The sequence below is a fragment of the Molothrus aeneus genome, chromosome 4, assembly GCF_037042795.1.
Source record: "Molothrus aeneus isolate 106 chromosome 4, BPBGC_Maene_1.0, whole genome shotgun sequence".
NCBI lineage: Eukaryota > Metazoa > Chordata > Aves > Passeriformes > Icteridae > Molothrus > Molothrus aeneus.
The window spans coordinates 36,760,496-36,785,514 of NC_089649.1; the positions used below are offsets into that span (position 1 = coordinate 36,760,496).

General features: G+C 39.6%; 1 protein-coding gene across 1 annotated transcript in view; it reads left to right on the forward strand.

Moving 5' to 3' along the window:
- Positions 1–24,125, forward strand: part of GALNTL6 (polypeptide N-acetylgalactosaminyltransferase like 6) — a 435,385-nt gene extending 411,260 nt beyond the window's left edge. Inside the window, exons 9-12 of the mRNA XM_066548280.1 lie at positions 3,985–4,206; positions 11,236–11,352; positions 17,288–17,437; positions 23,236–24,125. Coding sequence (XP_066404377.1) covers positions 3,985–4,206; positions 11,236–11,352; positions 17,288–17,437; positions 23,236–23,403 — 657 coding nt within the window. The 3' untranslated portion in view covers positions 23,404–24,125. The remainder of the gene's footprint in view (positions 1–3,984; positions 4,207–11,235; positions 11,353–17,287; positions 17,438–23,235) is intronic.
- The last annotated feature ends 894 nt before the right edge of the window (positions 24,126–25,019 follow it).

A 25,019-nucleotide genomic window follows, 5' to 3' on the forward strand; every position in this document is an offset into this window, starting at 1 on the left:
CCAATCTGGACATCTGTAGCCTTGCAGTGAATTTGTCAACCAAGCTAAGCTACGCCATTTTCAGCTGTAGAAACATGTTGTCAAGCATTGGAACAGGCTGCCCGGGGAAGTGGTTGAGTCACCGTCCCTGGAGGTATTTAAAAGACCTGTAGATGTGGCACTTAGGGACATGGTTTAGTGGTGGACTTGGCAATAATGGGCTAACAGTTGGATTCGATGATCCTTGAGGTCAGTTCGAATCTAAATGATTCTATGATTCTGTTTTTCTTTTTTCCCTTTCCACATTCATTTACATGAGGCTTTCAGATTGAATCCGAGCAAGAGTGATCTACCACAAAGATATCCCCAAACTGGTTCTTCCTATAAGTGGTATTTGATGCCATTTGAAAAACTTTTTAAAGGAGTGTTCTGGACAAAATAACATAAATAGTAACAGGAGACAGAAATCAAGAAGATTGAAATCGAATTCCTGTAGACTCTAAATTACTTGAAGATTACTTTCACTGTGAAACTTAACTGTCTCATGATGATGAAAATTAAATGGGTGGTTAAATGATGCTGTAAGACGTTCACAAAATGCAACCTAATCTGGAAGGCTCCTAAAGTTCTTTGGCCTGCAAGTTCTGGGGGAGTATGCCCACACAGAGTAAAATCCTGTCAAACTGCTTAAAGCCTGGTTTACAGCTAGACTCTGTCAAGATTGGGTAGCTATTCAAAACCAGTTCCACTTGTGCTTATATGACATGCTCAGCTTGTATCTAGCCTCGCCTAAGGGTCAGGCAAGGAGGAAGTGACCATTCTCCTTCCTCCATCCATTGTGTCAGACATCCACCCAAATTATGGGAATGACAACTCTGGAAGACTTGTAAAGGACTTGAAATCACATCCTTACCTTGCAGTAAGTCATTTGATTGGTAGGCCTAAAGTGCTCAGAGATGAGGGCTCTTGTTTTGGTTGTGCTCCTCAGATAGGATGAGTAAAGGCCCAGCAGCTCCCTACCATAATTGTCACACAAGAGTTATGATCCTATGAGGTTCTCTGCAATTTATCATGCTGCTAGACAGCCACAGAATGGGAATTTTCAGCTTAAAAGTTCACCCATCTCATCTTGGACAGCCTGTATTTTTGCTCTAGGAACATGCTGTTCTAAACAAGAAGGTAAATGATGTTTGTCTTTTCTGTGCAAGGTTGCACCAAACCAGCTTTCAGTACAGCAGCTCTTCTTGACTGCATTCAATTCAAGCATGGGGAGTTTTACTACTAGTCTGGACACATTTATGTTAAAAGAAAGTATGGTGATTTGTGAGCTTGTGTAGTGGTAATAAGGATAAGAAATCCTAACCCAGGCTAAGTGAGGTCAACAAACCTCTTTAAAATTAATTTGTTTAGATGCTGAGTGCTTGCCCCAGAAACAGCTTCTTACTACTCCAGAACACAGTGTTCTGTTTGGTCATGTTCATAAGTAGTCTGGAGATTTAGAGCTAGCAAATCAAGAGTCTGTATTTTTAAAAACAAACCTATTGAAAGGGCTGCCTCAGAAGGGTTTGGCTTATGAAATCAATGTATAAACATAGGAAGGATAATATACTAGTTCATTACAGGTGATTTTTAGCATATGATGGAAAGAATGGTCTTGGAAGAACAGGAAAGCAAAGTTTTAAGTAGATTTATCCAAAGTGTCCTACCTGATACTTGGGGAATCGTGGGAAGAACTGACTTTTTTTCTTAATACTGAGTTTGGTGGGTTTACACAAAAACACACATGAAAAAACCAAACAGTTATAAACGTGGTATTGGAAAACAAAAAGTTTTTGACCAGTGAATTAAAATTTTGAGTTAGTGACCAAGTATAATATCAAGATTTTTGTTGGACTCCTCTTTTATCGGTAACAATCATCTAAAGCAGAATTCAGTCCTTTTAGTGCAGCCAAGTAACTAAAGAAGAAAGTCCATCAGAGACTACTTCTAATATAGGTGGTGCAAGATTTACCTTGAATTTTTCTTTCCCAAGAGAACTTTTTATTTTTTACTGTACATTCACTGTATGGCTCTTTTTATAGTATGGTTTTTAAATCCTATCAGATGAAGTGATTGCAAAAAACTATTTTATAGAACAGTCCTAAACTGCATTTGCATTTGTAGCAAATTAGGTATGCAGCATTGCAGTGAAAGTTATGCTAGAAATCACACATATTTTCATTATTTTGTATTTTTGTTTAATGTTCCTAATAATATTTTTTTGCCTCATGTACAAAATCTCATCACATAATATTTTTATGTGTCAGAAAAATTCTGTGTTACAGGTTTTCTGCTAGAAAAGTGAGATTGTCATTTAGATGACGTTCTTGATTTTTTTCTGGTTTTCATTGTCCTACCCAGTTCCTGTTCTTGAATTCTAATTTCTTGTAAAGTTATTTAGGTCTTCATGAAATTACAGCACAAGTCAAACTTACGTGGGGCTCAAGCCATTTTTGAATAAGGATATGAGTGTTGTGAATTCTTACACTGCTTTAATGTTACTTGCTTTATCCCTGCAGGTTTAGCATACTTGCTTCACAGAGAGAAAGTACACAGAAACTTATCTTGCAGTGTCAGCTAAAAGTGCTTCCTTTGTTCTGTGTCTTGCTGTCTTTGTATTCAGATAAGCCTTATTAGTTCAGAGACATTTAGTATACACAGATTAATAAAATTCAGGAAAAGAATTTTCAGTGAATCTTGAAGGTAAGTCAGAGTATGAATCCAGCTTACTTAGATGTAGAGAATGTTCTGAAAAGAAACATTACCTTATGTTGATGGTAATCAGATGTATGTTGTCCTCCAGCTTATTACAGAGTGAATCTCAGCATTTTGTAGTTAGTGTTCTATAAAAAGAATATTATAAAACTTGATTATCTTGTTTTTACAATCAAAGCAATAAGAACACCCTAGTGTCTCAAAGTCATCCAGAGAGATGTTGCTTTGTTGGTGGGATAAAAGGTTATTGGGTAGCTGTGGCAATACAGAATAGACCAAGCCCAGACTCCACTACAACATCTGCATATAAATTTGTGTGGATTGAGTTACAGGAGGAATTTTAAAATCAAACAAAAATACAGAAAAAAATGCCCCCTTCTTGGTGGTAAATAACAATAAAATATATCTTTTCAGTCTACCCAGAACTTTTCTTTGCAATGGTATTTGTTTTATTTTATAATTTGAGGCAGCTAATTTAATTAATTATAATTTGAATAAATTCTTATGCAGCAAAATAGGTAACTCTGTTTCCTATAAAATGCCAACAAAAATGAACTTTGTGAAACACAGCCAGAACTGGGTTTCATGGAACCTAAATAGTCTTAGATATGTTCACAGGATGAGTGAGTGCAGAAAGCCACAGGTTGTTGTGGCTCCTATTTGAGGATTGGTCTTTTTCTTCAGATCAATTCCTCTTCAGGGCTGCTTGCCCCCAAACATTCACTTGTAAGATCTCACCCTAAAATTTAGGTAGGAATTGCTTGGTGACTAAGCAGTATCATGACAGATTGAAATTCAGATGCCTTTCAAATGCAGAGTGAAATACATCAGAAGGAAGAATTTGAACCATTCTTCCACATTAGCAGGTCTGAAAAAACAGGGGCCGATGTAAGCAGCAGAAAGGAAATTTTTGTTCAACATCCATCATTAATCAAAAACCCATATGAAGAATGTGCATAAAGAATGTGAAGGAAAATAAGATGTTCAAAAGATGAAGGCTGTCTCTCACAGAGCCAGCAGGAAAGCAAGGTAGTTAGTACTCTGTAGTGTTTGCTCAACAGTGCAATAAAGATAGCATACGGTTACTGGACCTCTTCCAGGTTTTAAGACTGAGAAATGAGACCAGCTAAGTTTAAAAATTGTGTGGAATGCTGATTTCTTGTTTTGTTTAGTTTTACATTTTCCCTGTTATGAATATCATTCACTCAAAACATGAGGAAATTAATGTTTACTCTTTTTTGTGCCCCACAGAACCTGAAGCGAGTGGCCGAGACGTGGATGGATGAGTTTGCAGAGTACATTTACCAGCGACGGCCCGAGTACAGACATCTCTCCACTGGTGACATCTCTGCCCAGAAGGAGCTGCGCAAGCACCTCAAGTGTAAAGATTTCAAGTGGTTCATGGCTGCAGTGGCTTGGGATGTCCCCAAATATTACCCTCCTGTGGAGCCTCCACCTGCTGCCTGGGGGGAGGTGAGGAATAGATTGAATTTAAATGAATCCAACATTTTAGATTGAGGGAAATTAAAACTATTAAATGAGAGTAAACCTGATGTTAAGTAATGTTATTAAGGAAGTTCACAGAGGTTAAAACAGTCCCTGAACTATCTGTTAAAATGAGAACTATCTTAGAGCTATCACTGTTGCTTTTGTAACTCATTTCAACTTTGTGTGTAGAGGGCATATGATGTATGCACAATGAGGACAAGAATGAGTAAAAAAGTATGTAGCACTCATTACTGCATGTCGCAGAAGATTTGAGATTCGGAGAATCACCTTAGTAAAAAGTAGGTCTGAAGTCACTGCTTGGGATTTTTTGCATATCTACTGGCATAACTCCTGCTGTCCTTACAAGGACAGTTGTGTGCAGATGGAGTTAGGTTTGCTCACACGTGAAATGTGAAAAGCAAAGCCTGGATACTTTCCTTTTAAAATGACTGATCTTGCTCAGCTGTTCTATGAATTCCATAGGTGCTGTCATCCCTGAGTACCAGTAGCAGGCAAATACAATTTCTCCATTGATGGACGAGAGGAGGGAGAGACCACAATAGCATCACTGCAGAGCAAGGGCTGAGCAAACAGCCAGCTGTGATCAAAGATGTTCTGCATTCAGACCTTTGTGAAGAGCAGAGCTGTAGCAAACCTTGCTTTGACAGTTTGTTTTGTGCAGAAGAAATGAGAACACAAGGAGAGCCATGAGAGGAAATTGCTTCCTTAGTTCCACTGAAAAATTGCTGTGGCTTTTGCCCCCAAAACTACAGCAGCTTCACACCATGGATAGATGTGCAGAAAGCTCTTTCCTCTCAGTTTATTAAGATATATAAAGAAAGTTTCACTCTTCCGGTGTATTGTGCTACTTTTTAAAAACTATAGGAATATCTGTACTGTGAGTTCTAGCCTTTTCTGATTTTTTGTGTATATTCTTGGGGCTGTCAGAAAATTAACTTTCATATTTGAAACCAGAGGCTGAAGTTGAAACTTTGACCAAAACATTTGGTAAGATCAGGCACAAGTCTGCATATTCCCAGTGGTCAAGACTGGACCATAGACTTCTAAACATAGGAACCTCTACTATTCTCCAGAATTTATATTTAGAAAGGCAAATTACCTCATAGTGAGATTTCTAAAATATATTTCTCTGGTACTAGCAATCCTTAATTCTTCTTTATAAGCGATCAGTTACAGATGTTCAAAAAACTCCAATTTATATGTGTCATACTGTTTGCTACTTCTTGGCAGTAATGAATTCCTTTGTTGTTAAAGTTTCTTCTTTTTGATGCTGCTGCCCACTTTATGAGATGAATGTGTAGTGAGAGGTAAGGAATTTATCAGTAGAAGTCAGGCTGGATCAGATTGCTGTGACTCCTACTGTGATCTTCCTTCACCATCTTTCATATTTATACATGGGCGTCCTTGGAGGACTGGGATCAGGAGATGTGTAATTTCTCTGGCCAGCTGGACAATCCTTAACTCAATCAAGAGGGTCTAAGAGGAGAAGCTTGTGATTCAGGTATTCATTCTTTTCACAGCAATATTAATATAATCTCTGCATAAACCCAAGTATTTTAACAGTAAATCAAAATCATACCAATGGTGTGAAATCTGTGCCTTAAAAGCATTTACTAAGTTCTTAGGAAGGACAAAGATTTTCTTTTTTGTCTAAAACATACTTTCTCTAAAATGACAGGAAGAGAACTATCAGCCCTCCTTCTCTTGTTTTTCCTGAGATTGTCACATTCCTGTGCAGTTTTAATTAATTTGTTGGCACTTGCAAGGACCTTGAAAGACCTTGAAGGTCAGTGGCTGTGAGAAGCCGAAAGAGGGAAGCAGACTGTAATGTTATTGCTTTGTAGGAATCACTCAGCTCTTGAAACCTTGCTGATTATACACACCAAAAGTCTGTGCCAATACTGACTGTCATTTAGTACCTTCTCTGCTTCCATTTGGAAATACTTTATATCAGACTGCCTGTGCCAGTCTGATAAAGAGTAAACAATGAAGTACACAGACAAATTTGACTCTAGCATTTTGATATCTAGCTAGTAAAAGCCTGTGGTGTGAAAGCAGACGTCTCTTAAACAGCCTCTGCTCAGCTCCTCTTTTTTTGCAAACAGATTTATTTAAAATCTGACTCTTACATTTCTTGAAAAAATCTGTTTATGATAGAAAATAAGGACATTTTGAAAACAAAAACGAAAAGCAGGTTTTTTTCTACACTTATCATGGTCTTATATCTTACGTGTGTTTGTGCCTTTGTCCTTGTAGCTGGCAGGGTCTACATACCCTTGATAATCTGTTCTGCCATGTAACATCTGAAATATGTGCAGTAGAGCAATGTAACAGCAAATCCAGATAGATTAAGGTTGGTGAGACTGGTGCTTCTCTGTTTGAGTGACGTAACTGTACTCTTTTCCACTGTGGAAAAGAGGAACATTTTCAATTAGGTTTTGTTCTTACTCTTTTGAATATTCTAGAAAGTCTGGTACAAGTTGAAAACAGTAATACCCATCCCATGCTTTTTTAAAGGCAGAATAATATATTTGTAATGTGAATTTGAAGTCCTACCTAAAACAATAGGTGTGAATTTGCCGCAAGGTGTTTTCTTAGGAAGTGCTCATGAATTTACAAGCTGTGATCCAGCATGAGTATATTGGGCAGATATCACAGCTTCCAGTATCTTTGAAAACATATTTTGCATTAAATCAATCATATAATATCAGACATTGTCATTTATTTTAGATTTCATGAATTCTATAGTCAAGGTGATGCAAAAAAAAGTTTTTATTCAGTCAAAAGGGAATTATTTAATCTTGGTTTCACTTGCTGTTACATGAACTTCAATAATTTAATGAGGAAATGTCTCAGTCAGTGCAGCAGTGCTAAGCTGTAGAACCTGAGAGTATTCCTTTCTCAGCCCCCAACTCATGGATTTTTACAGCACTGCCATGAAAATGTGGCATATAAAGTCAATGTGGCACATTTGAAAAAAGAAGAAAGCCTAAGAGCTGACTAACTTCTCTTTCAGTTATTTTCCTTCTTTTAAAATGTGTCATCCTCATACCCTTAATGAGTCAGTCTGAGCCCAGCAAGTGTCACACATCTGATGAACAAAAGCAATATAACCCCACCCTGCACAGACCGAGTGCTGCACAGCTGGACTGTTCAAATTCTTTTATCAGGATCAGTGTCACACTGAGTAAGAGTCCCGTGTTTCTTCAGTGGGGTTTTTGGCAGTGCTTGACTTCTTTACCTTTGACTTTTTCTTTTTCATGGCTCACACAAAGGATAAATAGTTCTAAAATTACTGTGTATTGGTTGACAGAAGAAGTGGCTCATTTTTATATATTTGATCCATAGACATTGATGGCCCTAGGGTTATCTGAGTATGTAAGCAGTGCACTAAAACTGGCTCTAAGTGCTGCTCATACAAAAGAAAAGTAACATAAATGAATACTGCTAATGTCTTCTAAGAGTTAAATCCATTTTCATTTTTAAGGCATTAAATCAGATGTACAAGGTGCTTCTGTTGTTGCTGTATCCGTAAGCATTGTCCTAACACCATCTCCACAGTCATTGTTCACAAATGACAATATTGAACATACAATATTCTATTTGTTCTCAAATTGAGAAATGATTGAACATTCTCAAAAAGTCTTTAGATTGCTACACTTTTCCTCTTTCTGCTTTTGGCACCGAGAATATCATGTCATGGTGAGCATGCAGGGCAGCTCCCAGAACCCCTGGGAGTTCGGCTCTCCCACTCTGGCTCACCACTCCCAGGCTCCATGAAGGGTGAAGTGGGTTACACCTGGTGACAGCCTGGCTCCAGGGCAGGTGGGGCAAGGCTGCAGGAGCCAGGACATCAGCTACTACCTCAACAGCAAGTCTTGCAGGAACTCATTTGCCTGGGAAAAGTTGTAGAGTTTTAGAATTACCAAAGAATATTGGTCAGTATAACTCTGGTCTCTAGGAGGCTGTATTCTCTATGCTTCTACACCTCATCTGCTCTCTGCAAGGACTACAGTGCCCATAGGGAGTTAGGGTGGCATTTCAAGAACTAAGTATGTATGATGACTTAGAGATAGCATCCTGTGCTTTTATCAGAATTTGTTTAATTCTGAAATAGCCTTTAATATCACTACTTACCATCCTTGTCAGTGCATACATCGAAGTCCTTGGAAACATGGTTTTCCTGTATGCTTATCTGTGTGTACAAATGATGGCATTTAAGGCTGAGCAAAAAAGTTTTGTATGTAACAACCTTCATGGCTGATAAAATCTGTCTCCTGTTCATCCCTGGTCTTACAATTTCACAAATAGGAATGTTGGAAACATGTTAGCATCACTAGCTATTTGTTTTCTAGTTGTATCTCATAACCTTAAAAATTCTAAATCCATTGTGCTGTGTGACTGGAGACAAAGCAGTTCAAAAGCATATTGGTGTATAAATGAGAAGAAAAAAACCCTGTGCTTCTGCTTTCCTTCCTTTATCCATGAAAGCATCTTAGGGGATTTGCAGGCTGTGTGGTGCTGATGCTTGGCAGAATGTTCCCCGTGGCTCTGGCTCTGGCATGATGGCTCGGTTCAGTTTCTAGTAACTGCCAAGGCCACACAGAAATGCCAGAGAACAAAAGCACAGACTTGACTGAAATTCCTTATTACAAAAAGAAAACAGAAAACAAACCATGACCCCTCTGCAGCTGAAAGGATGAAACAAAAAAAGGATGAGCTAACATGTAAGCTGCAAAAAACAGAGGAAAAACTAACTCAAGCAAACCTTCCAGGAGTAGAGGGAAGAGGACAGGAAATAAAGAATGTGAGACAGATTCCAGCAGTGAAAGAACTAAATGTAGCTTCCAAGCCTTTTCCAGAAATGGACTGAACACATTTACTACACAGTCCAAATGAGAGAGACTGGGATGGAGCGATGCCATCGAGACAAAATTATGAAAGCCTTTTAATGCACTAAGCATTGATTGGATGTGGAGTGTATTCACTGTCGTTTTACAATTCTGAGTCACATAAATATACCCAATTATTAATGGCAATTGTTAGCAGTTCCATTTTAATTAACTTGCATGCTGTAAGAACTGAACTGATGTATCATTAAATTTTCTATTAGACCAGAAATCTTTATCTATACAATGGAAATTTAAGTGCATTGAGAAATGATTGAACGTTCTCCAAAAAAATTATACTCTGAGAAGTTATTTCACATGAAACTTTTAAAATAGGTCATTAAATTCTATTCCCCTCATTTTTCTTTCCTGCCTCTTTTGCTGGGTAATATTAAAATGAAAGTTGTTGAGAACTAATCACCTTTCATTTTTTTTACTGTGGGTCTGCCCAGTGCTGGATTTCTGTATCTCATTGTGTGTATGAACAGCTAGTGTTTTACCTCATCTTTAGCAACTTTTATTGTATTGAAAAAACAAAAAATATCCTAGGACTGGGCTGGTCCAATTTTTTTTTTTAATGTTTCTCTGAGCCCTGGTGAAGGATCAAAGGTTCCTGGAGGCAGTTGTTCAAACTGATGCTCCCCCATCTTTTGCCCAGTCTGCAGTTTTCTAAGCTAAACAAATGCACCTCCTGAAACCTTTCCTGAGAGTTTTTACATTTTACAGTTTTTACATTTTCTCACTACCTGTTGCATTCCCATCTGTGTAAATCTTTCTTGAGCATGGTTAATACACTGGATCCCACTCCTGCAGAATCAGAAAAAGAGCAGAGTGGCTCTGGCATGTGTCTGGCATGCACAAGGATTTCCCTTCCTCGCAATGTTTTGTGCAATGCTGTGAAGTTTTACATCCTTAGGATGCGTGTGAGGATGTGTTGCAGTGGCAATGTGTACGTTTGTTAGGCATATTATGGCAACAGCAGTGACTTCTAAAGTATTTTTCATGAAAAAGCACATATGACTACTCAGTTGTATCTCCATTCTAGAAAGCATCTAGCTTTCTTTTTAAAAAGGATCAAAGTAGCATCCAGAATGTCAAAATATGCAGCTGCTTTCTATATAGTATATGTCTAGAATTTGTGCGTGTTTCCGTGCACTCTGGTTACTCAGTTTCTGTTTATCTCATTGAGAGGGTAAGTTTTTTTAAGAAATTCCTTTCATTATGGAGGTGTCTAAAGGATTTTTAACTAGCCCAGCTAAGGAACTCAAGGAGAAATGTGCATGGATTTGCAACACAAAGTTAGGATTTTGCTCTTTTTGGTGGCACTGGGCAAATCTACTTTTCAACTCAATGTTTCAGAGAAAATTTACATGTCAGCAGTTGTTCATAACTGGTATGATTGATAGTCATAGATTAATTATTACTCAGTTGCTTCAGCCTCAAGAACAAGATTTTCCTTTTAAGAACAAGTTACACTGCAATGTTTGCAGCAGGCATGCAGGAGGAACCTCCATGGGTAAGCATAGGTTTCAGTACAGATTTGTTAAGTACTTTTTAAAAGCCTAGGTTTCAGTGCAGACTTGTTAAGTACTTTTTAATTTTATGCACTTCAGGGAGTAATGTGTGACCTTATCTACAATGGTGGTATTGTGTCAAAGTAAGAGCATGGATTGGAGCAGGGCATGCCTGAATTTCTAATGCATGCTGACTACTCCCATGCCTGGGAGAGACTCATACAGAAATCAGTTCCTTCTAATACTGTTGATCTCTCTTGCTCTCATAGGATGGGAGAAGCAGTCAGACAAGCTTTGAACTTCTTTTTCTCTTTAGGTTGTTGTATTTTTTTTGCGTGAAGGTATTTCATAAGACATACCTTTCATTTGTTAAGCAGAATATTTCAAACTTTGCTTCTTCTGAAGCTGCTCCTATAAAGAGTAGTTCATACCAGGACAGAGCTCTCTATCCTGTAAAAAGTAATTCTTACCAGTTTTACTAACTGATAGTCAATCTCAAGTCCTTCAGAGCTAAACCCCTAACCCCCTGATGCTGAAAGCTCCATTCTGCAGCCCAGTTTAATGTGAAATGTTGCTGCTCGGATTTGCAGATTCGAAACGTGGCAGCCAACCTGTGTGTGGACAGCAAACACGGAGCCACAGGGACGGAGCTGAGGCTGGACATCTGTGTGAAGGACGGCTCAGAACGCACATGGTCACATGAACAGGTATTTATTTTAATGGTGGAAAGAGGAAATCAAGGTAACATTGTTGCTTCTCTTTGCCAGTTTTTAAACATTTCCTGAGGGCTTCTCCTATTCTTAAGATAAAACAGAGTGTAGAAATAATTTTTGAATTAATCCTGACCTTCATGGCTTTTACAAAGTACTCCTTAACATAACTTCAGAAATTCCAACAGCCACCTGAGCCATCTTCATTTCCAAAAGGAATTGCAGTGCCCAGAGAGCTTTTTGAGGCCCCATTCTCTACCACCATGTCATGAAAACATGTTGATTTTGGTTGAGCTACCTGAAAATATTTTAACTATAGTACCAGGCCTTTTACAGCTCCAGTCATTGTCTGTTTTTATGCTTTTATCTCAATAAGCAGTTCTATTTTAAACAAATATGAGGCATAAGTGAGATAAATGGGTAAAAGCAAGCAAAAAAGCATTTCAAAAGACAAGGAATTATAAAGACTCAAAAAAAGCTTTTATTTAGGTTGGTTAGGTAGAAAACTATTAGTTGTCAGGAGCATGGAGGAAAAGAGCTCTAATTTTTACTAATTGTGAGCGCCATAGGAAAGCGATCATGACTTACAGGCCGTGGGTCTTGCCAGTGTGAGCAAGGAGAATCCAAATGAAAACTACAACCTAACCATTTATTAGCAAATTTAGTGAGCAAGGAAAAGGTCCTTGATTAGTAAAAGATTTGTAATGCTGAGGAGAAAAATGACCTGGTATGTCACACAACAGTGTGGTATGGCAGTCACACGACACTTTGTAAAAACTTATCAGCTCAGAGAGAGGAGTTCTGAGGGGTATTTGAAGTGCTGAGGTAAAAAAAGCATGCTCTGAGGATGCAGGAGGAGAGCTGCAAGTGCATGAAACCAAGAAGCTGAAGGATTATCTCAATTCAGGTAAGTGACAACATGGCCCAGAAAAAGAAGTTGTTGAAAGAAGACTTCTTCAGATAGCTACCAAAGATACTGCTTGGGGATTGGGTGCCAAAACTAGATAAATATAATTGTTTTGTTTCTGAAAGTCATACAGTAATTCAGGGAGTTAATTGAAAGAAGTTGAATGGTCCAGACTAAATGCATCACAGTGTTCTCTGGCTTTAAAATCTGCACAGCTTCAAACCCTGCTCAAGAAGGGAGGGGGAACGCTGAGGCTGCCAGATACAAGAAAGGAAAAAAAAAAGTTGGATGAAAAGGTGAGAAAATAAAAATGTTAGCAGAGAAAAGGGAGACTTGAAATATCCTTCGAAAGAGTAAAGGCTGGAACAAAGGGGAAATGACACGAAGGGAGAAAGATGTTAGGGAGGAATCCATGTTTCAGCATACTCCAGGCTGCTGCAACCTTTGGGATCAGACTGGATCTAAAGGTCTTGCTTCTGTGCTAGGGACACAAAGTGACTTCCTTAGAATCTTAGAATCTGTAGGTGAAGCTAGCACGAAGGGAGTTCAACCAGGCAGCTCCTTAGACCCCAGAACCAGAGCTGGGAAGCCTCAAGCACTTGGGTGCTCGACGTGTGCCCCAGGGACAGCACAGATCGTCTCCGCCGGGCTGGCGGGGAACAGCGCATACTCTGGCACTGCCGCAGAGCTCGGAAAACTTCCCGGGAGCGGCTCAGCCCTGCGGCGGTGCGGCTGCCGTGCGGCAGGGGGCAGCGCGGCCCAGCGGAACGGGCCCGCCGCGGCACCGGCCGCCCGCCCCTCAGGGCCGGCGGCCCTCACGGCGAGTCCCGCTCAGGGCCAGCGCCGCTCGTGGCCGGCCGCCCTCAGGGCCAGCCCTGCGCTGCTGTCACACTCGTCCGTGGCGCATCAAGCCCCGGACCAGCCTCACAGCGCTCCTCTTCCTTCTTTAGTTCTCACGGAATTTGTAGCCTCGATGAGTTCTGCGTACACCAGTAGAAACTAGCAGAATTAATGAAAGTATCAAGTATTTTATTGTCATATTTCGAATAACATGGATTGGCGCTGAAGTGGACTTGTAACTTTTGGTACAGATTTACAGAGTTTGGTGGCAAGCTATAGTAATAGCTTAATGTGACCAGTGCGACAGGCGTCGGTGTCAGACAGAGATGATCCTTTGTGCTGCTTGATTCATGTCATGTTACCAGGGCAGGAATTAAAAGCTGACAGTCTCAGACACCACAGCACAGCCCTTTAGCAGATCCCAGGAGAGAAAGATGACTTTCCACCTTAGGGCTGTGCAAGCCCCTGGGCAAGCAGCAGTCAAAAGGTTTGTGGGGTGCTCGCAGGCTTTCTGGTAAACAGGAGATTGGTGAGAAGTGAGGATGTGTCACTGTGGTTTTGGGAAACTTCCCCAAAATTGAGAACTGGAGGGGAAGAAAGGGGATGGGAGGATATGTCATGGCACTGCATTCATCCATCTCTGTCTTCCCAAAGCTAGCTTTTGGCTTCAGGGGAAACTGAGGCTCTGCTGGACTGATAACCACCAGCAAAGAAAAATTACAAGTATCACTGTCTCATCAATTTCCCCAGCCTTGCCAAGGAATGGGTGGACAGGCACCATCTCTAACATGGCTCAGCAAATGCCCAGCTCTTTCTTCTCTACTGGGAGGTATAGTTCAAGCCAGAGCCCAGCTCTGAAACGTGGCATTTCATCTTTGGATGGGGGTACACGTTGTCCCCTCAAGTGTAATGGCACAGTCAAAGCACAGCGCCAGCTGACGGACCCCAGCCAGACAGCGAGTAATTGAGCGACGTTGCCAGGCTGGAAAGCATTAATGGCATCAAAAGGGCCTTTGTCCTAGAGACAGTCCCAGGCCAATGGCTCTATCAGACAATCATTCTTCAGGCCCTGTGCCAATTGTAAATGAAGCTGGAAAGCTGTATTTCCCAGTTACTGCATGACAGGGCTCGGCTACATGAAAAGGCAAAGCATGAGGGCTGAGGGGTTGCTTGATTGCAAACGCAGAGGATGGGGCTGTGTTTTACAGACTCTGGTATGAGAGAAAGCGAAAGAGGAGAATGAGCATCCACTGAGACAGGACAGAGGGTTTCTGGGTCCAGCAGGGAACAGTGAACAGCAGTGCCATGTGTTGCAGGTGTTGCAGGTGAAGAATCAGGCTGCTGTGAACGATGTGTCTGGGAATTTTGTGCAGCTTGTTTCAAATCAACAAGCAGTCAGAAATGAATGAAGTACAAAAAGGGTACAAAAAGGCTCAGCCATTTCTTGTAAAATCTGACACAGTTTGTTCCTAACAAAGGAGCAATGAAATCCAAAGTGACAAGTGCTGGCAAGGCAGAACATTATATACTCTGGGCTCCAGCTAATAACATGTAGCATTGTTGGACATTATGCAGCGGGGAGATAATATTTATATTGGCCAGATTCAGTTTTAACTAGAGGGAAATTGCTGTTTAAAAGAGGAAAGCTTAGAATTATGAGATTGGAAAGATTGTACACCTTCATGCTGTGTCTGTAATTGCAAGATCTTAATACCAATTGGGTGTATAGAGAAATATAACCTTTTTTCTGATTTTTTTTTCTTTTTCCTCCCTTAGTCCTAAAACTGAGTTCCTGTGCCTAAAAAGGTTGGTTTTATAATATCACTAGGGAGAAGACATACTTACTGATTTAAAAATAAAACATTTTTTTTTAAATGGGAGGATAAAGAAGGAGGAAAAAGACTTTAAGCTAGTCTAAGCATTGAGGTCTAGTATTCCACAGATCTTAATTTTCAGTGGAAGGGAATAAAAGCCCTCTGCTGTTACCATGTCTTGACTTGCAAACAGGACACAGCCCTGGCAGTCTTCAGAAACCACAGAGGAGTGGAAAAGAGCAAAGGAATAGTTTGGATCAGTATGATTTGATTTAAAGGCTGGCTTGAGCTCTTTCAGGTGTACCGATGCATTCAGTGGGGTACTAGTCCTCAGGCCAAGGTCCAGAGAGCAGCAAGAATTGGTCCCTCAGCTCACAGCTCATGCACAGAATGAGAAATTTGGTGAGCCACCCACTGGGAAAGATGAGGCTGGTCCTGAAATAGAATCTCTCTCTGCAGTAGTACTAATGAGAGGGAGAATATCACAGAAGCACTGTTCCACACCATTCCTCTAGGTATTTGTTATTCATCACTTTGAACTCTAGGTTTATTATGTGCCTGTAGAAAGGTAAAGGATAAGATAAAGAAAATGGCTTTTGTTGGCTTTTCGTTAAAGGAAAATTGTCTTAGGCTTCTCTTTTCCTGAAGAAACAGCAGCGTAGTTTTTTCTCTGTACCAAACCTTACTTCTGTCTTTGCTTGTGAAATGATGTTATTGTAGGGAGTCCATGATGATGCTTCAAAGAAACACGAAGAAAAGTGGGATAAGATTGAACCTTTTGAAAAGCAGAAATTGCTTTGAAAACAAGGGTAAAGCTGTCCACTGCATTTTACTGCAGATAAATGTAAAATGCACTCTGGGAGATGGAAGAAATAAGCAGGACCACAGACAAATTAAGAAAACACTCTCTAGAAAACCTATAATGCAGATATAAATAGGGAGTAACAGCAGCTAACAGAGCAAACAAGGGCTTACAGTAAGACAGGGGAAAAAAAGGTAAATATCCTGATATAAGCTTGTATTTAGGGCCTATAAGCCAAGAGAGACAGTAAGATCTTTCAAATGTGGTATTCAGAGGATGGTACAGCATTGAAGATGTGATATTTTTAAGAGGTGTTTCTTTTAGGAAGACTATGGAAAGAAGATGACTATAGCAATGAGAAGGTTGAAACCTGGGAACCACTACAGAATTGTTCAGGATGATATTTATTAAGCTTTAGTTTATAGCTGTTTCTATCAGGGAATGTACACACTGGAGGAGCAGGGTGCTAGATAAGGGCCAAAAGGAAGCTGAGATGAGGTGTTGGAGACAGTCTGAATTCAGTCTGGGGAGCTGCTTCTCTGGATAATGAGCCTGCATGCAGTTGCGCATGAACCATCTCAGCTGAACAGTTTCTACTAGCAAAGTTTGCTCATTTAAAGAGAGCTTCACTTTCTCAGTGTTAGTTTCTTTTTTTTTTTTCCTATGGTAAATCAAAAGTCATGCAGAAAGATGAAGAATAGCACTCAAAAAATGAAAAAAAAAAAAGAAAGAAAATAAAATAACCTCAGAGCTCTTGACAGAGCTTCTAGGTAGTAATTTACAGCCTGCACCTCTTTTCTGCAAGATTAGGTCCATGGAAAGGAAAATGCACTCCACGTCTTTAAATTTGATGCTGTCAGAACTGTCACCTTCATCTAATGATTGAAAGACTGCAGTGTCACAGCATCACTTCAGACAGCTGGTATCTAATTGAGAAGGATTCCTCTATTAACTGTGACCCTCCATGACTCCTCTCAGGCAGTGAGAAAAAGGGCTTTGACAAGCTGCCTGTAGCTCACAGGTTTCAAAGTAGAAAGATGAAGATCATTTAACATGTGTTGTTTGGGGGAAAAAGACAGTTGAGAGAAGCTATGGTAACAGTGTCCCTTACAAACAGAAGGAAACTGCTCATTAAACACAGGAGAGAGGCTGTGATGGGAAAATCTCTCTGGGCAGCTTGTTCAGACCCAAATGAGGGCTAAAGGAACATCACTGGTGGCAGACTTCTGAGTCATAGGGAGCTGAAATCCTGGTGCATACAGGTGCTGCTTTAACTAGAGTAACTGAAGGCTTTAATGCAGCATATCCCCTCTCCTCTCTGCAGTACTGTGTCACTGGAGATTTCTTCCTTCCCTGACATTGGGATTGTGCCTTCCTGGGATATATTCTACATGGCCACTGATGCACTTTAATTAAGGCAGTTGGCATCACTGAATCGTACACAGGCAGGACCTATTTAACCAGCATCTGGGGTGTGCAAAAAAGGGCATCCTGCATTAAGCTTGTGTGTGTTATTTTAAATGTTTTTCAATAATAATACATGATTGTATTGCCTGATTGTTTTCCCAGCTCTTCACCTTTGGTTGGAGAGAAGACATCCGCCCTGGGGAGCCACTTCACACCAGGAAGTTCTGCTTCGACGCCGTCTCGCACAGTAGCCCTGTCACACTGTATGACTGTCACGGGATGAAGGGAAATCAGCACTGGAGCTATAGGAAGGTCAGAGTCACTGTGGGCTTCTCGGAGGTTCAGACTGTCTTGAGCCTGTATTCAGTTTAGCACAGGCTTGTGCTTTCCTGTTGAAAAGCAGTTCTGTTTTAAAATCCACCACATCCTATTCCAATTTAATTTTGTGGTAATCTCTGTAAACATATTCATGTTCCTTTTGAGCATTCAGATATTTAGGTCAAATTTAAATGAAAATGGATCTGATCCAGCTCGGAGGGTGTCTGTATTGGATCTGTTCCCTGAAAGGTGTTTTACCATTCTGGCGCTTCAAGATGCTTGTGTCATTTTAACAGAGGCACTGTTGGAAATATTTTCATCCAATGTGACAGCAGCAAGACATGCTGCTCATGAGTTAAATGTACTTTACTACATTTTAAAGATTATAAGTGGCAGGAAAATCTCCCTCAAAAAAACAAAACAAACCAACAAACAAAAAAACCCCAACAAAAACAAAAACCCACCCAACATTAAATGCACTGCTGTAAGCCCAAAGGAGGCAGGAGTTTATAAACTAAAGATAAGCAGCTTAGAAACTATTTTGATCTGCTGAATTTTGGCCCATTTTTATAAATCACTGAAAACAGGAGGTCAAGCTAGAAACTGTCAGAGTTGCAATTGTGGTAAAAAGTCCTGGTAATGCTATTGATTTGTTGTTGTTGCTGTTGTTGTTGTTAGGGTTTTTTAATAGTTTATCAGCAAGTTGTCTTGATTAAAGATTTCACTAATGAACTATGTATTTCATTCAGAATAAGGATTTCTCTGAAGCGCTGGGGATTTCTCTCACAGGTGCTCCAGTTTTCTTTGACCATTGTGCCTTGCCCTTCACCTTGTTTAAGTTGGGGCCAAAGAACCAAGAGTTGGTCTTTGCCAGATAAACCTCAATACTGTTTTCTAGTTTAAATATATATATAGTACAAAACTAATTCAGATCCATTAAAAACAGGTTTCTCCTGATGCTTTTTTTCTGAGTGCCTACTTATTAGCCTGTGCCTTTTACCTTATTTGTGTTGCAAATCGAGGTCCATCACAAGATTTTCCAGAAATGTAATCTCTTTGAAGCTGAGGTATTACTTGTAGGAAAGTTAGAATGTATGGGGCAGATATTTAGAGGATATAAATTGTGGTGGTTGTATTGCTGCCTGTCTGACTTTATAATGCCATAATAATCCCTTCTTGCTTCAAAACCCTTACAATTTATCTTTTTGCCTACCCAAGCTGCAAATCAAAAAGCTTTCATATTCTTAGCACTTCATTGTTGCTCAATATAGCCAGTTCATAAGACAAAATGCAGGTCTGGAGCTACACTCTGTAAGGCTCATCACCTTTGATGAGGACAGAATATAGCAGGTACTGAAAAAATGACATTTGGAAAAAATACACAGTGTAAGTTTTATTAAATTCTCTGCACAGCTTCATTTTTAATTTCCAGGAGGCTGACAGGGCTCATATAAAAATTCTCAATGCAAGACAGGCATTTCCATCTCAGCAAGAAACAGCACAAAGTTTTGTTATGATGGAAGTACTGACACATTCTTAACCATAATCGCAACCTGACAGCAAGCTGGTCAATTTGCATAAACCTTCAAGTTAAGAAACTGCATTGGAATAATAGAACTATATATATGTGGTTTTCTTTAAGCTTAGTTTTAGTTTGCTACACAGTAAGTATTTTTTAATGTTTCCTGTAATCTGTTTCCTCAGGTAAAGGGCAGATTTATATTAGAGATTTCTGGCAGTACAGCTACACCTCCAAAAACCTTATATGTGATATAATCCTTTTCCAGCTCTGAAAGCATCTTGACAATAGAACTTCTAGTGTTTTCCCCCCTACAAAACAAAAACTGATCTGTACTAGAGCCTTTTACCTAGGGAATGGTCTGCTAGTGAATCTGCGTCCTAAATAAATAAGAGTAATAATGTAGTTAAGCAAGAAATGTTTCCTTTTAAAAAACAGAGAGCTGGTCAGCCACTCTCTTCTGTTCTCTGCACCACTTATAGATGCTGTAGCTTCCTAATGGTCATGTATCCATCCTGCCAAAAATTCTTCTCATGCTTTAGGAGAAATGACCTTGCTTGTCAATGTCTTATAAGAAGCCTAGAAACCTAATATGAAGCATTTCTTATCATGCTCTCATATTATGTCTATAAAACTAGAAGATAAGAGGTTTTTATTCATTTAAAGATGAGTCTCATGATTATTTGCATCTTGAGCCACTGATAAAAGTTTACAGCAGTGAAATGATTACAAGGTGCTGTAAATGCTATTTGAAGCCAGGCACTATTTTCAGATTCCATATTCTTATAGCATAGAAATCGTAACAACCTGGTTTTGGATCCTGGCGAATAAAAACAGCTTAAATATTTTAGTGGCAAGTAGAATACATTAATATTTTACTTTGGATAAGGAGTGCTCTTCTGGAAAAAATCTACAGCCTACCCCCATTACGTGCACTTTGCTTCTCATTGCAGTGCAGTCTCAGAGCGTGCAAACCACATTCTTTTCAGATGAATGAAGCCAAAACTACCACTAATAAACATGTGTCAAAAAACTGTTCTTATTCCCATACTGCTTAAACTACATCTGGGCAGCTATTTGAAAGTCTCATAAGTCTGCAATATTAAGTAATCAATTTTCTTAGGACCAGTCTGAAATACTGGTCTACAGCCAAGTATACCTTTGAGAAAACCCTGTAAGAAGCAATGGAGCAGAATAAATCCAAGCAGTACTCCAAACATTGCTGTGGGTTGTAAATAGAGGAATGTGAGTAATGCCAGGACAAAAATATTGGCACCATATTGGAGCAATGTAAGATATTAGATAGATAAATGTAAATGGCCTGTAATTATTAGATATTTGGGAGAATGGCTTTAGCTTCCCAAGCTAAAGCTATTTCTTTGACTCTGCTTGATATTCCTAAGCATGCCTGAGCCAATGATGAGCAGTGCCTACAAATTTCTGTTCCTCATAGTGAAGGAATATGCCTCTGGTTTTTAATGTAGCATTGTTCTGGTAGCCTGACAGGTAGTGCACTGATTCTGATAAAGTGTGATTCAATTTATGTGCCACAGGCCCTCTACTGCTATTTGTAGAGCAGAAGTATCCAAGAGAGGGCTGATTTAGTAGGTCTCTAAAAAGAAACAATTGTGCAAAATCAATTTCATTATATGGTAATTCTACCCTGAGCTTAGTGATTATGATAGATGCTAGACTGACAGCATCAGAACTGTGCCCAGAAGACAGGAGTTTACTCACAGTCTCCTGACAGCTGCAGGGACAAACTGTAAGAGTCAGTTCACTTGCCATGCAGGAGGTGTGTAGATTATTCCCTCAGACAGACAAAGACATGTCATAGTGATAGTGGCTTTTATCATATGGACTTCAGTCCTGCTGAAGCTGCACTGGAGCTGCCAACTGATTTCAGATAAACTACTACAGCTACCAGCTGATAATGACTTCCAGTTGCTCTTGACTTTGGCCATAGTTACAGCAGTGACCTATAAGAAATGAAAGGCTCTGTGTGTCACTGCCAACCCCCCTGAACTGTCGAGACCAATTATCCGATGGAGGAGTTTCTCCTTCTGCAAATAATCTTCAGGCTTGCCTTCATGCAGAAGGAAAAAAAAAATATTCTGCTGTTTTCAGCTGTTGGAAATGTCTCCACAAGAGTGCTTGTGGTTTCTTAATATTGGTGTAAAGAGAAATTAAGATGATAAATTAATAGGCCTTTATATATTGCTAAGTCAGCCAGACGTTTTTCCAGAGTGGTAACTCTGTCCCTATCCTTAAAAGACACTCTTCTTTCCTAATAACCAGACTCTCTAAATAAAAGCAGCAATAATGCTTCACTCAAAAATTGCCTGCCTGTGATATTTCTGTAAGAAAGACTGCCAGCTTTCTGGAAAGGCTGGAGTGTTTTTCATAGCAAGCTTTTTGTGCTGAAGCTGTTCCCTTTCTTCTTGTACCAGCTATCTTATTAAAACTTCTAGCATTCCAACTTTGACTTTCTAATATATTGGCTGGCCCTCATGCCCAGCTATACTGCAAGAAAAACCATATGCCCCCTTCCTGAAGGTCCCACATCAGGCAGGTTGGCCATGGCACAGTCACTGTGTCCTGATTTTGGACAGTGCCACTGCATCAAGCTCTTGTTAGTACAGAAGGAACTGGCAAGGTGCAGATGGGTGCCTGCACCACCCCGTGGGGTGCCTGGCAGTTCTTGCAGGCCCACCTCATCCTAGTAGGGACACAGTAGTCTTTTGTACACAGTCCAGTTACCCCCTTCTTGCAAGCTGAAGTATCCTGCCTGCTCTCCTTGCAGAACATGAGAGAAAGGCCACTACTCATTTGGTTTGGTCCTGTCAGCTTTGATGGCATGCCTCTGAATTTCAGTCTGGTGGGGGAGTGTGTATTCATCCACTGCTTTTGGGGAAAGGCCAGTGCTGAAAGTAAAACAGTGGGAAAGGCAGATGTAACACCATCCCCCTCAGCCAGAGCGCAAGGTACTTTTGACTTGGTTCTTTATTGCATATATTAATCTTAAAAAGAGGCATTGTACTTTACCATTTTTTCACAAACCCCAAATCAGTGAATTTAATCTTTCCTAAATTTAAAAAAAACCTTAATTTTTCGAAGTGGTTTTAAATAGCTGCTGTTTCTGTTTGTTGTTGTACTTTTTTTTGTTGTTTTTTTTTTTTTTTTTTGAATGTGCAGTATTTTTAAAGATAAGTTTCTATGATTGTTGCTGGCACCCAGAGTACTTGTGTCAGTTTTTAATCAATTGCAATTTGATAAGTAGATTTTTTTCCTATCACAAACTGGGCAAGCAGGCACATCCTGGATTAGTATTAAAATAGTGTCAGGGCAATCATTGGCATGGAGGGGAAAAGCCTGAATGTGGTTTACCAAGTGTAATCTGAAATTTATTTCAACAGATGCAGTATAGTCCCTGGAAACTTTCAAACCATCTAATGACTCCCACATCTGTCTTTCTAAAAACACTTGCCTCCATCAACTAAGTATATTGAAACTACCTAACTCACCACCTGCTCAACTGACTGCTTTCACGAAGATTCACATCAGGTTACTTACTATTCGCTCCAGTTTTGTGAAGTAAAATTAATAAAACTAATCATCATAAATATGCTTTTTTAAGCAACTTAATCCATGCCTACCCTCACAAAATCTCCATATGGAGCTAAATCAGTGTTAAGATTTCCATGTTATTAGGGGAGAGAGCGTATTTCAGTGGCTGGTCTTAGCAAGGCCACAGGCATTGAATGGGATGAGAACATCAATCCTGTGTCCATCTGTCCACCACTTCAGTTAATAATTCATTTTTAAAGTCTTCAGCAAGTTGAAGATTTTACAGCTTCCCCCTGCCAAGAAACACAACCCTGTCAAGAGCAAGATTTCTCTAAAAAAGCCCCAAACAAATCAATTTTTCAGGTTCAGACATTTAAATGGGCTTCAAGCAAATACATGGTATGCAAAGATATTAAAAGACATTCTGTTTTTTCATTATATTATGCAGTTGTTAGTCAAAGACCAGATGATATCTCCCTCTTTCTTGAATCCCCATTTTCATAAAGGATAATAGCCCAAGGGAAGGAAATTCCATTCTCTACAGCTTTCTAATTCTAATAATAGCTGTTGTTATTACACAAGGTTACTGCACAGAGACCAAAAAATCATTTCAAACAGGGCTCTCTTAATCCATGTTCTGTAAAATTAGAACACTTCCAATGATTTGGCATTTGCTACTTAATTCTATTTTTTTTCATTCCTGTAGGACAAAACTTTGTTCCATCCGGTAAGCAGCAGCTGCATAGATTGCAACCCAGCTGAGAAGAAGATTTTCATGAACAGATGTGATCCTTTATCTGAAACTCAACAGTGGATTTTTGAACATATTAATATGACTGTTTTAGAAAAATTTAACAGCAAGGCCAGTTCCTAGAAGGAAAAAAAAAATTGAACACACATATTTACGTACAGACTGCAGACTACATTTTTGCCAGCATCTGGGTCAAAGGAGTCAGGAATTAAATTTCCTAGATCCAGGAAATCTGTTCTGAGGATTAAGAAAATGCCACAGCAAGAGCCAGCAGGCTGTCCTTGTGGATATACAGTATCTGGAGAACTTGGCCAAGAGCCTCACTGGATGCTGCTGAGAACTTAAGGCTGAAAATTCCCTTGCTGGTCAAGGGAAAAACTTTGTTTAAAAACTGTTTAAAAGTACTCCAAGTTAATAAAGTAAAACAAAACTCTAGAGTTTCTCAGGTCAAATCCTGCTGTAGTGAGTAGCTCAGAACAGATGCTATGATTTGGGATGGGTTTATGGTGTGCATGACGCCAACAGGAACCTGAAGAAATCCCAGGTTTTAGAATTAAACATGCTGGTAGAAGAATAATGATGTCCCAGCACTCCCTAGACAAGATATATGCTCTGTTGACATTCTCTTAATAAAAGGTTGGGTTAAGCAGGTTTAACCCTCAGAACTGCTGCAATTAATTTTAAATACCTCCCTTTTGCGTTCCATTCATTACCAAAATAGGAATGGTCGAAATCTTAGGGTCTAGAATTACACTGTAGTGAAGCATGAAATGAACTGTACGGTTTTTCCCTCACATTTTCCCCCTTCAGGAAAAATAAAGCAAAGCAATCAAATTTATATATATATGATATATTTAGCAATTGTGATTCAAATCCCATTGTCACACAAGGTGAGATTTTTTTTAGTGACAAGTGTAACAGCAGCAGCTGCAGCATAATGGAAGGCTTGTGGACTATCTGTCTTTTTTAAAAGTAGAATCTTTACCAACATATAAATTAAAATGAAAATAGGCTGGGGAAAATCAGGAGGAGAGTGGGAAATAATTGCATACTGCATGCTGAACTAGGTTAGTCAAATTAATACTGGTATGCTGCCATCACCTAAGAGCATGTTGACTCCCTGCAGTGCAGCTTAAAAGATCTTGCAGTGCTCCTGACACAGAGGAGTGGAGAGAAAAATTGACAGGAAATATCAGTTGGGTGGTTTTGCAGTTTTTGAAATCTGTGATGGAAATCATGTGAACTTTCCACAGTGAGCAAGTGAATGGTATTGTACATGTCATGAGGGAGGAAACAAGAAGTGCAAGCAAGTCACACATTACAATATTTTTGGTACTTTAGGCACAGGCACCATTCAGGGTAACACAGACTTCCATCACACTGATGATTATGATGGGTCCCTCAAACCTATCATGCTGTTGGAGGGAGAGGCCTCTAAAACACTTTAGGAAGGGTGTCAATGGTTCTTCTCAGTTCATGCTGATGTGTGGAATGTGACTGATAACTTTGAGACTGTTCAAGGTAAGAGTGAGTATAAATTTATATCAAGTAAATATGTGGCTTTTGCTTGAAAGATGAATTTACAAATGAAAGCACCATAAATGCAGATAGGTGACGTCCTCTGTGCTGTAACTCCTTTCAGGTTCCAAAAATAACATTTGTAATTAAGTTGCTTATTTTGATTGCTGGTGAGGTGGCTGACTAACCAAAATACTGGTGTGCAATCTACCCTGTTTTAA